Here is an 18,122-nt window from a genome sequence, read left to right on the forward strand (position 1 = left end):
TGGTTCTCACACCTACGTTCACCGCGCTTACCCCTGCGTGCCTGCTGGTCTGTGTTGCGGCCTCCGCCTTCGATGGTCCTCGGGCTCCGGCGTCTGGCTGGCACGGCTCCCGGCGGTTTTACCGGGGCAGGGGTGCTGCCATGACACCCGGAAATCATGTGGGCGGGGAGCAGGTGACGTCATCAGACTGTTCCGCCAATCCAGCGGAGGCGGGAGATTCAAAGGCAGACGCCGGGCAGAGCCTCGGCGCCTGAGTATCGTCTTTTCCCCTGAAGTGGATGCCAGTGCTCTTGTTCCCGGCGAATCTCTCTGCAGTCGTACCCCAGTGTCTCCGGCACTTCCTTGTGCCAGTTGCTGCACAGTTCCAGCGTATGCAGCGGCTGGTGTGTTCCTCTGCAATCCAGTCACCAGTGCTTCTTGGAGTCAGCATGGGCTGCGGGCTAAACGCCGCTGTCAAGTTCTACAAGTCATCAGTGTCTTTAAACTAGTGATGTGCACCGGACATTTTTCAGGTTTTGTGTTTTGGTTTTGGGCTCGGTTCCGCGGCTGTGTTTTGGATTCGGACGCGTTTTGGCAAAACCTCACCGAAATTTTTTTGTCGGATTCGGATGTGTTTTGGATTCGGGTGTTTTTTTCAAAAAACCCTAAGAAACAGCTTAAATCATAGAATTTGGGGGTCATTTTGATCCCATAGTATTATTAACCTCAATTACCATAATTTCCACTCATTTCCAGTCTATTTTGAACACCTCACACCTCACAATATTATTTTTAGTCCTACAATTTGCACCGAGATTGCTGGATGGCTAAGCTAAGCGACACAAGTGGCCGACACAAACACCTGGCCCATCTAGGAGTGGCACTGCAGTGTCAGGTAGGATGGCCCTTCAAAAAAATACTCCCCAAACAGCACATGATGCAAAGAAAAATGAAAGAAAAAAGAGATGCAAGATGGAATTGTCCTTGGGCCCTCCCACCCACCTGTATGTTCTATAAACAGGACATGCACACTTTAACGAACCCATCATTTCAGTGACAGGGTCTGCCACACGACTATGACTGAAATGACTGGTTGGTTTGGGCCCCCACCAAAAAAGAAGCAATCAATCTCTCCTTGCACAAACTGTCTCTACAGAGGCAAGATGTCCACCTCATCATCATCATCCTCCGATTCCTCACCCCTTTCACTGTGTACATCCCCCTCCTCACAGATTATTAATTCGTCCCCACTGGAATCCACCATCTCAGGTCCCCATGTACTTTCTGGAGGCAATTGCTGCTGGTGAATGTCTCCAAGGAGGAATTGATTCTAATTCATTTTAATGAACATCATCTTCTCCACATTTTCTGGAAGTAACCTCGTACGCCGATTGCTGACAAGGTGAGCGGCTGCACTAAACACTCTTTCGGAGTACACACTGGAGGGAGGGCAACTTAGGTAGAATAAAGCCAGTTTCTGCAAGGGACTCCAAATTGCCTCTTTTTCCTGCCAGTATACGTACGGACTGTCTGACGTGCCTACTTGGATGCGGTCACTCATATAATCCTCCACCATTCTTTCAATGGTGAGAGAATCATATGCAGTGACAGTAGACGACATGTCAGTAATCGTTGGCAGGTCCTTCAGTCCGGACCAGATGTCAGCACTCGCCCCAGACTGCCCTGCATCACCGCAAGCGGGTGGGCTCGGAATTCTTAGCCTTTCCCTCGCACCCCCAGTTGTGGGAGAATGTGAAGGAGGAGATGGTGACGGGTCACGTTCCGCTTGACTTCACAATTTTCTCACCAGCAGGTCTTTGAACCTCTGCAGACTTGTGTCTGCTGGAAAGAGAGATACAACGTAGATTTTAAATCTAGGATCGAGCACGGTGGCCAAAATGTAGTGCTCTGATTTCAACAGATTGACCACCCGTGAATCCTGGTTAAGCGAATTAAGGGCTCCATCCACAAGTCCCACATGCCTAGCAGAATCGCTCTGTTTTAGCTCCTCCTTCAATGTCTCCAGCTTCTTCTGCAAAAGCCTGATGAGGGGAATGACCTGACTCAGGCTGGCAGTGTCTGAACTGACTTCACGTGTGGCAAGTTCAAAGGGTTGCAGAACCTTGCACAACGTTGAAATCATTCTCCACTGCGCTTGAGTCAGGTGCATTCCACCTCCTTTGCCTATATCGTGGGCAGATGTATAGGCTTGAATGGCCTTTTGCTGCTCCTCCATCCTCTGAAGCATATAGAGGGTTGAATTCCACCTCGTTACCACCTCTTGCTTCAGATGATGGCAGGGCAGGTTCAGGAATGTTTGGTGGTGCTCCAGTCTTCTATACACGGTGCATGAATGCCGAAAGTGGGTCGCAATTCTTCGGGCCACCGACAGCATCTCTTGCACGCCCCTGTCGTTTTTTAAATAATTCTGCACCACCAAATTCAAGGTATGTGCAAAACATGGGACGTGCTGGAATTTGCCCAGATGTAATGCACGCACAATATTGCTGGCGTTGTCCGATGTCACAAATCCCCAGGAGAGTCCAATTGGGGTAAGCCATTCTGCGATGATCTTCCTCAGTTGCCGTAAGAGGTTTTCAGCTGTGTGCCTATTCTGGAAAGTGGTGATACAAAGCCTAGCCTGCCTAGGAACGAGTTGACATTTGCGAGATGCTGCTACTGGTGCCGCTGCTGCTGTTCTTGCAGCGGGAGGCAATACATCTACCCAGTGGGCTGTCACAGTCATATAGTCCTGAGTCTGCCCTGCTCCACTTGTCCACATGTCCGTGGTTAAGTGGACATTGGGTACAACTGCATTTTTTTGGACACTGGTGAGTCTTTTTCTGAGGTCTGTGTACATTTTCGGTATCTCCTGCCTAGAGAAATGGAACCTAGATGGTATTTGGTACCGGGGACACAGTAACTCAATCAAGTCTATAGTAGCCTCTGAATTAACGATGGATACCGGAACCACGTTTCTCACCGCCCAGGCTGCCAAGGCCTCAGTTATCCGCTTTGCAGCAGGATGACTGTTGTGATATTTCATCTTCCTCGCAAAGGACTGTTGGACAGTCAATTGCTTACTGGAAGTAGTACAAGTGGTCTTCCGACTTCCCCTCTGGGATGACAATCGACTCCCAGCAGCAACAACAGCAGCACCAGCAGCAGTAGGCGTTACACTCAAGGATGCATCGGAGGAATCCCAGGCACGAGAGGACTCGTCAGACTTGCCAGTGACATGGCCTGCAGGATTATTGGCTTTCCTGGGTAAGGAGGAAATTGACACTGAGGGAGTTGGTGGTGTGGTTTGCAGGAGCTTGGTTACAAGAGGAAGGGATTTAGTGGTCAGTGGACTGCTTCCGCTGTCACCCAAAGTTTTTGAACTTGTCACTGACTTATGATGAATGCGCTGCAGGTGACGTATAAGGGAGGATGTTCCGAGGTGGTTAACGTCCTTACCCCTACTTATTACAGCTTGACAAAGGCAACACACGGCTTGACACCTGTTGTCCGCATTTGTGTTGAAATAATTCCACACCGAAGAGCTGACTGCACCTTGAAAAAGTCCCCAGCTAGGGGAGGAAACGCGTTGGTTTTTCCTGTGGAGGCGTTGAGCAAGTGGTGTGTCGTTGCCGGGATCCAGCAGTTACCATCTGTGTGAAGTGTGGGCTGATCCGGAGCACCCATTTTTTGGGACACAAACGCTGTTGGGACTGTTTGACCACAGTTCCCATTGACCTTGGTAATTACCCATCCTATACGCCTCCTAAAGGATTTCTGTCTTGTCTGATCCTATGCACAATTTTGTATTTATGTATATATGTTTTGTATTAAACAGTACTTCACTATATACATTCCTGTTTTATTATCTTACATGCAACCCCATCTGTGAGATTTGAAGGGGAGTCGTAAGGAAAGAAAAACCGATACAGCGCTGGCTAAGTGTTCTCCCCAATTTTATTCTGTTACATACACTGTTTGGTGAGGGGTGGAGGATACCTCATAGGAGAGATCTGCTGGCTTTCAGCTGCTGTCATTTGCGCACTGAAGTGTTCTTAATATTTTTTAGTATACTCATTTGAAGCTGAACCACTAGCCATGAACATAGGCCAGGGCCTCAGCCGTTCCTTGCCACTCCGTGTCATAAATGGCATATTGGCAAGTTTACGCTTCTCCTCAGATGCTTTTAATTTTGATTTTTGGGTCATTTTACTGAACTTTTGTGTTTTGGATTTTACATGCTCTCTACTATGACAGTGGGCATCGGCCTTGGCAGACGACGTTGATGGCATTTATCGTCTCGTCCATGACTAGTGGCAGCAGCTTCAGCACGAGGTGGAAGTGGATCTTGACCTTTCCCTATTTTTTTAACCTCCACATTTTTGTTCTCCATATTTTAATGTGTGGAATTATATGCCAGTATCAATAGCAATGGCCTACTACTATATATACTGCGTACAACTAAAATGCACCACAGGTATACAATGTAGATGGATAGTATACTTAATGGATGACGAGTGATGACACAGAGGTAGGTACAGCAGTGGCCTACAGTACTGCTATATATAGTATACTGGTGGACACTGTCAGCAAACTGCTAAACTAGTCTAAAATGCACCACAGGTATACAATGTAGATGGATAGTATACTTAATGGATGACGAGTGACGACACAGAGGTAGGTACAGCAGTGGCCTACCGTACTGCTATATATAGTATACTGGTGGACACTGTCAGCAAACTGCTAAACTAGTCTAAAATGCACCACAGGTATACAATGTAGATGGCTAGTATACTTAATGGATGACGAGTGACGACACAGAGGTAGGTACAGCAGTGCACTCTGCACTGTACTCCTCCTATATAATATTAATTATACTGGTGGTCCCCAGTCCCCACAATAAAGCAGCACACTGTGAGCACAGATGTGGAGTGTTTTTCAGGCAGACAACGTATACTGATGGTCACTGTCAGCAAAACTCTGCACTGTACTCCTGCTATAGCTGCTCCCCAGTCCCCACAATTAAGCAGTGTGAGCACTCAGCACAGATATATCATGCAGCACACTGAGCACAGATATGGTATGGCGCGTTTTTTTCAGGCAGAGAACGGATAAAAAAACTGGTGGTCACTGATCAGCAAAACTCTGCACTGTACTCAGCTGCTCCCCAATCCTCCCCACAATTAAGCAATAAAAAACAACCAATCAAGTCAACTGTGTTCTACAATAAACGGAGAGGACGCCAGCCACGTCCTCTTCCTATCATCTCCAATGCACGAGTGAAAATGGCGGCGACGCGCGGCTGCTTATATAGAATCCGAATCTCGCGAGAATCCGACAGCGGGATGATGACGTTCGGGCGCGCTCGGGTTAACCGAGCCATACGGGAGAATCCGAGTATGGCTCGGACCTTTGTAAAAAGGGTAAAGTTCGGGGGGGGGTCGGTTTTTCTCGGAAACCGAACCCGCTCATCACTAATGAGGACACATCTGTATGTACTGTACTGAGAATCAGATATACATAAATACTTTACTAGGGAAGTTCTTACGTAAGATCCTGTAGGGCACAGGCTGGGTGTCTCAGTCCCTCACACAGAAGTTTTATTCCAGAGTTCTGCAGATCATTCCCTGTCAGGTCCAGTCTGGTCAGAGAGCAGTTTGTAGTAAGAACAGAGCGGAGATCATCACAGCAGGAGGAGGTCAGACCACACCACTGTAACCTGATGAGAGAGGATGGATCTGCATTAGGTCGTTTCTTATCATTTCCAGCCTCACACTCAGCATGATGTCATTACTGACAGAATAACTCTGTGTAATGTAGATACAATGGGGTATATTTACTAAGGTGGGAGTTTTTTTTTAGAACTGAAGTTGCCCATAGCAACCAATCAAATTATATCTAATATCTTCTAGAAGCAGCTAGATAAATGTTAAGTAGAATCTGTTTGGTTGCTATGAGCAACATCACCAGTTCTAAAAAAAACTTGCACCTTAGTAAATTTACCCTACTGTTGAGGTATCTGTCACCAGGTGTGCACTCTGCACTGCTCCCCCCGTGCCTTTGGCACAGCTGCCCAAAAAGGGGGCATGGCCTGATAATAGGGGCATGTTCTCCTAGGGGTCTCCATTTCATCACTCCGGGGGGGCGTGTCCAGCTTCCCCGGAGATGCTGGCTGCCCCGGAGACTGAGCTAAGTGCAGTGCCGGCTCTTCAGGTGTGACACGTGAATATCACACGGCAGCACTCAGCTCCTTACACTGCAGAAGATCGGGCATTTTGGGGTCACCCCTTTCAAGGGTGACACCCGAGTGTGGGCCACCCCCCCCCGCACCTGGCAAGTGATGCCACTGCTATCAGCTATTAGATTAAGTGTACCAAAAAGAGAAACCACAAACGTGGAAAGTGGCGCTTAATATCAGTCACCTAAATGGATTATTTAATCTGCACTGCCAGCAGCTGCTAAAGAAAGCCAGAAGTGTTCCGCGGTACAATTATAAGACAATACGATAACAGAAAGCAGCGCTTGGGTCTTGCAGATACATTTAAAGCAGACGATGTGAAGTCTGCAACATGTATTTTATTTACACTTCATAAAGAACATAAATGACGCATTCTAAAATAGTGTATATAAATATATATCAATATTGCACTGATAATCAATTTTGTAGAATATTTTTCACCTGTGTAGAAAATGAAAGATATCCCATGTGCTTAATTCTGTTGGTATATGATGTTAATAAAGTGGGGGAATCCAAATAAATGTCTACAGTTCAATAAAAAATGACCACAATGGATCTGATAATAATAATTCCTATCCAGGAAAAGTTCCAATCACGGTAATTACCCAATACCTGTAAGGGCCGGTATCCTGGTTCTGTGGTGTTCCACAGCCCGTCTCACTGTAGCCCGATCAGCCACTTGGTGCCAGCGCACTCCTGTGTTGTCATGAGCAGAGCTGATAGAGCGGTGCAGATGTACCGGGAGCGTGCTTCCCCTCAATAAGAGTGTAATAGCAGGTCCGCTAGAATCCTTGTGTTGTTCCACTCTCCAACTATATCCCTGGCTCCATACCACCCAGGTAGGGAGACTAGTGGAATGGAACTTCCAACAAGGAGGACTGGTTGCCACCGGTGCTATTAATGGTACCGGCTGTCCTGCAGTTAGTGGTCCTTCCAGTGGCTAAGACGTGGGGCTCAGTAGGAACTTTTAGCTGTGACCCTTCAATAGGGCTTCCATGAGTATACGGTGGCTGAATACATAAACTGTGGGTAATTTCAATGAATCCAGGTGTAAACGAATGATCACAGGTTTTCAGGGATGTGTGGTGCGGTAAATGGCTGAGGAGGTGCTGGCTCGTATCAGATCCAGATTTACACACAATATATGAGCCAAAGAGTTAATGTGGGCATTATACACAGGTGCAGCTGTATATACTGCTGGAAGTTTGGCGAGTTTTGAGATGTGCGGAAAAGGTAGGCACCTCACCTACCATAGACTTTTTACTGCAGAGTTTTGACTATAAAAATGGTTAGAATAATACAAAGAAGATATTTCTAATATATATAATTTATACTGTGTGGAGTTTGTATATTCTCCCCGTACTTGTGTGGGTTTTCTGCGGGTTCTCCGGTTTCCTCCCACAATCCAAAATTATACTGGTGGGTTAATTGGCTCCTAAAAAAATTAACCCTAGCGTGAATGTGTCTGTGTGTACATGTGATAGGGAATATAGATTGTAAGCTCCACTGGGGCAGGGAAAGATGTGAATGGCCAAATATTCTCTGTAAAGCGCTGCAGAATATGTGTGCGCTATATAAATAACTGGTAATAAATAAATAAATACATAAACAATACATGTATATATATATATATTGATAATGTCGATTTGATTACCTTATAATATTCACTATATATGGGTAAGAGACTCAGTACGCAATTGGCGTAAGGGGTACCGTAAGGGTACGCACTTAGCGTAGCAGACACTTAGCCGTGGTCGAGACGCACGAGCAGCACGTTCGCTCACGGCTTAATGCGTAGAGTCAAGCACGCTATAGGCTGCCGACTACCGTAATGATACGCTACCAGCGTAGCGGACGCTCGAGACCACGAGGGGAACACGAGCGGCGCAGACGCTCACAGGATGACACTCAGTAAACCTTGAATGCAACACTCAGAAAGGATACCCTTGTACTGTAAACCTTGTAATGAAATACTGCAGCGATGTAACGCTGCTTAACCTTGTTAATGCTAAACCTGCTTGAGCGATCGGGACGCTCCTATTACCCACAGTAATGTAATGAACACACAATACTTTACTAAGGTTCCAAAACCTTTACTAACAAGCTTTTAGTTATATCGAAAAGGGGAAACAGTTGACAAGTCATACACTACAAGCTAACATATAATTCTAACAGAATATCTAGACAGAAATATACACAATAGTAAACAAATACAAATACATAGACTAAGAATGAATGGCTAACATTACATGGGTAACAAAGTGGCCACAGAGAAACATACCATACGGGGAACGCTCGCTAGCGCAACCGGAATCCAGTCCTCCAATTATCAGAGATAAATGTTGAAGAGAGAGACTACTGGCCGGTCTGGGGACAGTGACCCTTATATACACAACATACAGTGTACTTCAATGGGCCCTACAACCTTATTGTTCATTGGACACAGGAATGTCTCTCTGCACTATAACAAAAGGTCATAGGTGGATTTGAACAGGTGGGCTGTGACTATTACAAACAGCTCAGGTGGGAGGGAATCTCCGGATTCCCGCCGCATGGATAATGAACTGCAAATATAGGATATGTCCAGAAATTACTAATGGCCATAACTATATGCAGGAGCGATTAATCTATACCTAACCAACACCGGATTGTTGCTATTAAAATACTCTTCGGTTTGGTACCAGACACCACTGTTCAACCTTAGACAGACCCTTTGTATTACGAAAAGAGGGATTCCCATGTCCATGAACAAGTCACATTAAACAAACTTACAGTTATCACTAAGGGGAACATTACCTATAAAACCTGCTATATGGATTTATTAAACAGCGATTGAGTCGCCCGCTAGATGCACACAAACTCTACCGCAAATGCACATACCATGCGCACGAGCGCACGCCCGTAGAGGCGCCGTCACGCAATTGCGAATATGTGCACGCACGCCAGAGAGTGCATGTGCAGCGGGCAAGCGCATGAGGTGAATATATGGCAACGTGTAGCGTGATATTTTTCCGACTTTGACAATATATATACTAGGTGATTCATCGCGCCCTACGGGCGCTCTTCACACCGTCGTTAGGGGCTACGCCCCATTAACCTCTGCACGCCTTTGAACATACGCAGGGCGGTAGATAACAGAATCAGAAACGCAGGGCAGTATAGAGGGCATACAGAAATGGGTTCCGGTAGAGATAAGATAGAGAGGCGTAGGGGGAGAGAAAGGGAATGTACAGAAACGCTGTGCGATCGGTAAAGGATAGGGAGAGGAAGGGTGGTAGGGAGAGGATAAAGAGAGGGAAGGTGTTAGACAGAAAATACCGTTGCAAGGGGCTACAATCCATTATCCCCAACACGGGTTTCAACTGTGCTATAATTGTTATTATATGGAGTATTACCTGTTTTTTTTTAATGACAGTGGGTAAATATTGTAAGGGGGGAGGGCGTGCGATTGTCAAGGGGGCGTAGGCCTTTGTGAGGGCGTGCAGAGTGGCCGCAGGGCACAATGAATAACATAGTGTAGAGTGTAGTATATATTGCTAGGGTCTGCATTATGTAGTACCAGATGAGTAACAGCAATGCACTGTAGATAAGATACGAAGGTGCTGTGGCCACAGGTAGCAGAGCCGCTTATACACACAATGGCCACAGGTAGCAGAGCCGCTTATGCACACAATGGCCACAGGTAGCAGAGCCGCTTATGCACACAGTGGCCACAGGTAGCAGAGCCGCTTATACACACAATACCCACAGGGGGCTGAGGCGCTTATACACACAGTGCCCACAGATAGCAGAGCCGCTTATACACACAATACCCACAGGTAGCAGAACCGCTTATACACACAATACCCACAGGTAGCAGAACCACTTATACACACAATACCCACAGGGGGCAGAGGCGCTTATACACACAGTGCCCACAGATAGCAGAGCTGCTTATACACACAATACCCACAGGTAGCAGAACCGCTTATACACACAATACCAACAGGGGGCAGAGGCGCTTATACACACAGTGCCCACAGGTAGCAGAGCCGCTTATACACACAATACCCACAGGGGGCAGAGGCGCTTATACACACAGTGCCCACAGGTAGCAGAGGGGCTTATACACACAGTGCCCACAGGTAGCAGAGGCGCTTATACACACAATACCCACAGGTAGCAGAGCCGCTTATACACACAATGGCCACAGGTAGCAGAGCCGCTTATACACACAATACCCACAGGTAGCAGAGGCGCTTATACACACAGTGGCTACAGGTAGCAGAGCCGCTTATACACACAATACCCACAGGTAGCAGAACCGCTTATACACACAATACCCACAGGTAGCAGAACCGCTTATACACACAATACCATCAGGGGGCAGAGGCGCTTATACACACAGTGCCCACAGATAGCAGAGCCGCTTATACACACAATACCCACAGGTAGCAGAACCGCTTATACACACAATACCCACAGGTAGCAGAACCGCTTATACACACAATACCCACAGGTAGCAGAACCGCTTATACACACAATACCCACAGGGGGCAGAGGCGCTTGTACACACAGTGCCCACAGGTAGCAGAGCCGCTTATACACACAATACCCACAAGGGGTAGAGGCGCTTATACACACAGTGCCCACAGGTAGCAGAGGGGCTTATACACACAGTGCCCACAGGTAGCAGAGGCGCTTATACACACAATACCCACAGGTAGCAGAGCCGCTTATACACACAATGGCCACAGGTAGCAGAGCCACTTATACACACAATACCCACAGGTAGCAGAGGCGCTTATACACACAGTGGCCACAGGTAGCAGAGCCGCTTATACACACAATGCCCACAGGTAGCAGAACCGCTTATACACACAATACCCACAGGTAGCAGAACCGCTTATACACACAATACCCACAGGTAGCAGAGCCGCTTATACACGCATTACCCAAAGGTAGCAGAAACGCTTATACACACAATACCCACAGGGGGCAGAGACGCTTATACACACAGTGCCCACAGCTAGCTGTGCCGCTTATACACACAATACCCCCAGGTAGCAGAGGCGCTTATACACAGTGCTCACAGGTAGCAGAGGTGCTTATACACACAATGGGCACAGGTAGCAGAGCCACGTGTACACACAATACCCACAGGTAGCAGAGTGGCGTATACACACAATACCCACAGGTAGCAAAGCCGCTTATACACACAGTGACCACAGGTAGCAGAGCCACTTATACACACAGTGTGCACAGGTAGCAGCGCCACTTATACACAATGGGCACAGGTAGCAGTGTTGCTTATACACATAATGGCCACAGTATTAGTGTTTCTAATTAATTCAATGTCCATTGGTAGCAACTATACTCACAAAAGTTTGGGGGGTTTGGAAAGGGGGTGGGTTCAGTGAGGTTCCTATCCGTGGGAATCACTTGTAGCAGCTGTGGATGGTGATTCGAGGTGCTATGTGTGGTAGAGGGTTGGGTGTGGGAGGGGGTCCAGAGGTGTTGTGGGTGGCGGAGGGGTGGGTGCAGGGGCACGGATGGCGTAAAGGGTGCAGAGGTCCTGTGGGTGGGGGAGGGGGAGGTGTAGAGGGGGCGCGGATGGGGAGTGTAGTTGGTGGGGGAGGGGTGGGTGCGGGGAACTGTGGATGAAGGAGGGGGTATGGAGGTGATGTGTGTGTGTGGGAGAAGCGATGTAGGGGTGTGCGTTTGGAGGTGCAGGGGGGGTGAGCTTAGGTGATGGGTTTCAGAAGTGCTGTGGGTGGGGGAGGTGTGGGATGGCACGGATGGGGGATGTAGATGTTGTGGATGGGGGAGGGGTGGATGCGGGGGAGCTGTGGATGGGGGAGGGAGTCCGGAGGTGGTTCGGGTGGTGGTCCAGAGGTGTTGCAGGTGGGGGAGGGGCAGGTGGGGGAGGTCCGCAGATGTGAAGGGTGCCTGTAGATAATGCGGGCGGGTAGGTGCTGTGGTTGTGGGAGTGGCGGGGGTGTTGCGGGTGGGGTACGTGAACTGGATGGGGTAGGTGATGTGGATGTGCGGTAGCTAGGGGAGGGGAGTGCGGGGATGGCACGGATGGGGGAGGGGGTCCATGGGCGCTGTGGATGAGTGAGTGGTGGGTGTGGGGTTACGGCGGTTGTGGTGGGCCAGGTGTGCTGCTGCAGTGGGTGGGGGAGGGTGCCGGTGCAGGGATACCGCAGTTGGGGTAGGGCGGTTGGTGCAGCTGTGGTGGGTAGGGGAGGAGCAGGGGAGGGGGTGCGGCGGTGGGGAAGGGGCGGGTGTGAGGATGCTGCGGGAGGGGTGGGGTGGGGGGGCGGGAGGGGGTGTGGATGGGGTCTGTAGATGCTAGTGGTGGAGGGGCAGGTGCAGGAGGCTGTGGATGAAGGAGGGGATCTGGAGGTGCTGTGTGTGGGGGAGGGGCGATGTAGGGGGAGGTGGGGTTGCAGAGGGGGAGGTTGGGTGATGGTTTGTAGAAGTGCTGGGGGTGGGGGAGGTGTCTGTAGATGATGGGGGTGGGGGAGGTGCTGTGGGTGGGGGAGTGGTGGCTGTGGGGGTGTGGTGGTGGTCCAGATGTACCACGGGCAGGGGAGATGCGGGTGCGGGGATGGGGCGGATGGGGGAGGGGATCAGAGGGCGCTGTGGGTGGGTGAGGGGCTGGTGCGGGGTTAACGCAGTTGGGGAGGGCCGGCTGTGGTGGTGTTGCGGGTGGTGGAGGGGCAGGTGCATGGGTGTTGGGGAGGGGCGGGTGCAGGGGTGCTGTGGGTGGGGGCCATTTGGCAGGGTGGTGCAGTTGGGTGGGAGGTGGGTGTGAGGGTGCCACGGTTGCGGGGGCGGGGGGTGCTGCAGGAAGGGGAGGGGTGTGGGGTGGGAGAAGCTGGTGTGGGAGTGCCGTGGGTGGGGGAGGGGGAGCTGCGGGTGGGAGTGTGGTGCCATGGGTGTGGGGACAGGTGCGGGGGGCAGGGACGGGTGCAGTAGTGCTGTGTTTGGGGTGTGGGAAGCGGCTGCGGGGGTTTCCAAGGGTTGGCGCGGGTGGGGGAGGGGGTGCGGGAGCAGGGGTGTTGCGGATGGGGGAGCGGCGGATGCAGGAGGGGCAGATGCCGTGGTGGTGCGGGTGGGGTGGAGGGGTGTAGCGGGGGAGAGGTGGGTATAGGGGTGGAGTGGTGGAGTGGCGGGGGTGCCGCGTGTGGGGGAGGGGGCAGTTTGCCGGGGTGGTGCGGTTGGGGGTGGGTGGGTGTGAGGGTGCTATGGTTGCAGGGGCGGGTGGGGGGTGCTGCAGGTAGGGGATGGGTGGGGATGCGGGAGCAGGGGTGCTGTGCGTAGTGAAGGGTCGGGGTGCCATGGGTGGGGAGTTGGGAGCAGGGGTGATGTGGGTTTGGGAGGGTTGGGGGGGGCTGTGTGAGAAGCTGGTGTGGGAGTGCCGTGGGTAGGGGAGGGGGGGGTTCTGGACGTGGGGGCGTTGTACCATGGGTGGTGGACAGGTGTGGGGGGGCAGTGGCGGGTGCAGTGGTGGTGCGGATGGGGGGTGGAAGGCGGCTGCGGGGGTTCCGAGGGTTGGGGGTCTGGCGTGGGTGGGGGAGGGGGTGCAGGAGCAGGGGTGTTGCGTATGGGGGAGGGGTGGGTGCTGGAGGGGCAGATGCGTTGGTGGTGCGGGTGGAGTGGAGGATGCAGGGGTGTAGCGGGGGGAGAGGTGGGTATGGGGGTGGAGTGGGGGGGTGTCACGGGTGGGCGAGGGGGGCGGTTTGCCGGTGTGGTGCATTTGGGGGGGTGGTGGGTTTGAGGGTGCCACGGTTACAGGGGCAGGTGCTACAGGTAGGGGAGGGGTGGGGGTGCAGGAGCAGGGGTGCTGTGCGTAGGAGAGGGGTGGGGGTGCCATGGGTGGGGGGTTGGGAGCAGGGGTGATGTGGGTGTGGGAGGGCTGTGGGAGAAGCTGGTGTGGGAGTGCCGTGGATGGGGGAGGGGGGGTGGAGGGACAGGTGCGGAGGGGGGGCAGGGGCTGGAGCAGTGGTGGTGCAGTTGGGTGGTGGGAGGCAGCTGCTGGGGTTCCGAGGGTTGGGGCGGTGGTGCGGGTGGGGGGGGGGGGTGCAGGAGGGGTGTGTGCAGGATGGGGCAGTTGCGGTGGTGGTGCGGGTTGGGTGAAGGGTGCAGCAGGGGGGAGAGGTGGGTATGGGGGAGGGGCAGGGTTGCAGCGGGTGGGGGAGGGGCGGGGGGTGCTGCAGGTGTGGGAGCTACGGGTGGGGGCGTGAGTGCCGCAGGTGGGAGCGGTTGTGGGGGATGCGTTGGGTGCCGCAGGGGGGGGGCAGCGGGTGTTGGTGCTGTGGGTGGGGGAGGGGACAGAGTGCCACGGGTGGTGTGGGTGTTGGTGCTGCGGGTGGGGGAGGGGGGTGGAGTGCCACGGGTGGTGGGTGGATGCAGTGGGTGTCGCGGGTAGGTGGCAGTCCAGAAGCCAGCACTGCAGATTCAGCAGTGTCCGGGTGAAGGCCGTATGCCCCGACCCACAATGTGCCGAAAACGGGGGTCGGGATGCGGGTAAGTGACGGGTGGATGCCGAGGGTAAGGGGCAGATGCGGGTGGTTGCTGCGGGGGGGGGGGGGGAGGGGTCGGGGCGAGTTGTGCCGAAAACGGGGGTCGGGACGCGAAGTCAAACCCCCTTCCACGAAGCCACTCCCCCTTTTCACCCGCGACCGCGGGTAAGTGACTGGTGGTTGCCGCGGGTGGGAGAGGGAGCGAGAGCAGCTGCCAGTGCTCAGCATGTCCCCCTTAACTCTGCAGCAGCCGCTAGTCTGTGAGGCGGGTAGTGTGAGTTCCGCTCACAGTCAGCGGCTGCGATGTCACCAGAGAGAGTGTATGGGGAGAAGGGAGACCGGCGACTTGGCGGAGATGGGGAGGGGACTCGGCGGAGAGAGGGAGGGGACTGTTCCTGGCCAGATCTGTGCCTGTGACTCCGCCCAGCTTCACAGACTTGGGCAAATATATAGGAGATATATATATATATATATATATATATATATATATATATATATACACACACACATATATTCCTAGTATTTTTCATATACTTTACATAGTCAAAACTCAGGCATATACTGTACGTTAGTGTGACAGGAAAGGCTCTACCCCACCGCATGCACCTGCAGGTTCCACAGTGCTGGAAGATTTCCTGTAACACGTTTCCTGTAACCTACAGCTTCGCCAGAGGGGCATAATGAGGTGGTAGTATCAGATAGTGATTATATATCCATCTCTCCTTAATTAAGTTGTAACACCAGTAGGGGGTAATTCCAAGTTGATCGCAGCAGGAATTCTGTTAGCAATTGGGCAAAACCATGGCCCTCATTCCGAGTTGATCGGTCGCAAGGCGAATTTAGCAGAGTTACACACGCTAAGCCTACGCCTACTGGGAGTGTATCTTTGCTTCTTAAAATTGCGACCGAAGTATTCGCAATATTGCGATCACAAACTACTTAGCAGTTTTAGAGTAGCTCCACACTTACTCTGCCTGTGCGATCAGTTCAGTGCTTGTCGTTCCTGGTTTGACGTCACAAACACACCCAGCGTTCGCCCAGACACTCCCCCATTTCTTCGGCCACTCCTGCGTTTTTTCCGGAAACGGTAGCGTTTTCAACCACACGCCCATAAAACGCCGTGTTTCCGCCCAGTAACACCCATTTCCTGTCAATCACATTACGATCGCCGGAGCGAAGAAAAAGCCGTGAGTAAAAATACAATCTTCATTGTTAAATTACTTGGCGCAGTCGCAGTGCGAATATTGCGCATGCGTACTAAGCGGATTTTCATTGCGATGCGATGAAAAATACCGAGCGATCAACTCGGAATGAGGGCCCATGTGCACTGTAGGAGAGGCAGATATAACATGTGCAGAGAGAGTTAGATTTGGGTGGGGTGTGTTCAATCTGCAATCTAATTTGCAGTGTAAAAATAAAGCAGCCAGTATTTACCCTGCACAGAAATAAAATAACCAACCCAACTCTAACTCTCTCTGCAAATGTTATATCTGCCCCCCCTGCAGTGCACATGGTTTTGCCCAACTGCTAAAAAAAATTCTGCTGCGATCAACTTGGAATTACCCCCGTAGTGTCTACAAAACATGCAGACATTCACACCGTCTATAAACACTCACAGTTAGTAAAAAAAATTCACAAAGAAACATTCTTTCAATATAATTACAAATATCATAATAGGCAATCGGTGACAGATTGAAACAACGATTTATATAATAAATAGATATATCCTTTAGATAATCACTTAGGGGCTAATTCAGGTTGGATCGCAAGTCGCGATCCGGCCAGAATTTTTGCCGTGGGCGCATGCGCAGCGGCCCGTACTTTGCATGCGTCCGCATTTTCTGCGGGGACTGCAGAAAATGCGGTTGCCCCTGCCTGTCAATCAGGCAGAGGCGGTCGGGGGGCGGCAACGCTCCATTTTCAGGGACGAAACAGAGCGCTGTGGGGGCGGGGCAATCCGAACGGTGGGCAGTGCGGTGCGAACGGTGGCGTGTAGCTGGCGCGGTCACGGCTGCGTGACGTCACACGCAGCCGCCGTGACAGGTAAGATGGTGCCAGGACTCCTGCGGCCGCAGCTAAACTGCGCCGGCAGTAGTCAACCTTAGTTTCTGCTGACAAGCAGAAATTATGAGGTGATCGCAATTTCTGCTTGTAGCAGGGGGGGAGGCGCCGGTCAGCATGCGTGCAAAAGTATAGCAAATTCTGCTTATTAACAGAATTTGCTATCCTTCTTGAATTGGTCCCTTAATCCAGTTTCTCAGAAAAGCCATCGGTTCCCTTTGATTTAAAAAAAGAACAACAACTGTGGAACCTTGAAGTATTATCTGGAGACCATAAAATCTACCTGCGGAAAGTCCCACTACCAAACTAACTAATGTAAGACCTATGGATAGGGACAATACTCTCCTGGGACAGTACAGTTCTGCCAAGGATGTTTGCTTTTGAATTTTTCCACTCCCATTATGAACACTGCTGAGAGAGTGCTGGAATAAAGGCCTCTGGCAATAAAATAATTCAGGCTGCCTATGCCCTTGCTTCCATGCTGTTTGTGCTTCCTCATTTACATATGCCACTTGTTGCCAGATAGGTAACTGTTCACATAACACATAATTTAGGAGTATTGAGATTAAACAAATATTGCCTGAATTAAAATATTGTTAAGGATGAAAGGTGATTTTAACCATAGTGAACAGGATGGAAATATATTTTATAGGAAGAAATAGATTAAATAGGTTTGAACATATTAGTTAAATGTTTAGATGATTTAGGAAATAATGATTTGTATATGTGTTTATATAGATAAAAGGTGATTTATGGTAGACTTACCATAGTTAAATCTCTTTCTGCGAAGTACACTGGATTCCACAGGGAATACATCGGGTGTAGAGTTGGATCTTGATCTGAGGCACCAACAGGCTAAAGCTTTTACTGTTCCCTGGATGCACTATACCGCCTCCTCTATAACCCCGCCTCCAGGCACTTAAGCTCAGTTTCGATAACCAGTCCAATGCAGTAGCAGGTAAAAGAGACAGTAGATGTTAGTCACATAGAACCACACTCTCACGACAGGAGAAGGGACCAGCGGCTAATGCCATACAAACACACAGAAGCTAAGTGCGTCAGGGCGGGCGCCCTGTTGAACCCAGTGTAAATCGCAGAAAGAGATTTAACTATGGTAAGTCTACCATAAATCTCTTTTTCTGCAGCGGGGTACACTGGGATTCTACAGGGAATACATCGGGGATGTTCTAAAGCAGTTCCTCAAGGGAGGGGACGCACCTTAGCGGGCATGAGAACCCGGCGTCCAAAGGAAGCATCCTGGGAGGCGGAAGTATCAAAGGCATAAAACCTAATGAACGTGTTCACTGAGGACCACGTAGCCGCCTTGCACAATT

General features: G+C 50.8%; 1 protein-coding gene across 4 annotated transcripts in view; it reads right to left on the reverse strand.

The window, feature by feature from the left end:
• LOC135054806 (NACHT, LRR and PYD domains-containing protein 12-like) overlaps window positions 1-18,122 on the reverse strand; it is a 613,159-nt gene that overhangs the window by 306,691 nt on the left and 288,346 nt on the right. For all 4 annotated transcript variants that reach the window (XM_063958163.1, XM_063958164.1, XM_063958165.1 and 1 more), the window contains one exon: window positions 5,528-5,698. In XM_063958163.1, coding sequence (XP_063814233.1) covers window positions 5,528-5,698 — 171 coding nt within the window. The remainder of the gene's footprint in view (window positions 1-5,527; window positions 5,699-18,122) is intronic.

This window comes from Pseudophryne corroboree, chromosome 3 (assembly GCF_028390025.1).
Source record: "Pseudophryne corroboree isolate aPseCor3 chromosome 3, aPseCor3.hap2, whole genome shotgun sequence".
Taxonomy (NCBI): domain Eukaryota; kingdom Metazoa; phylum Chordata; class Amphibia; order Anura; family Myobatrachidae; genus Pseudophryne; species Pseudophryne corroboree.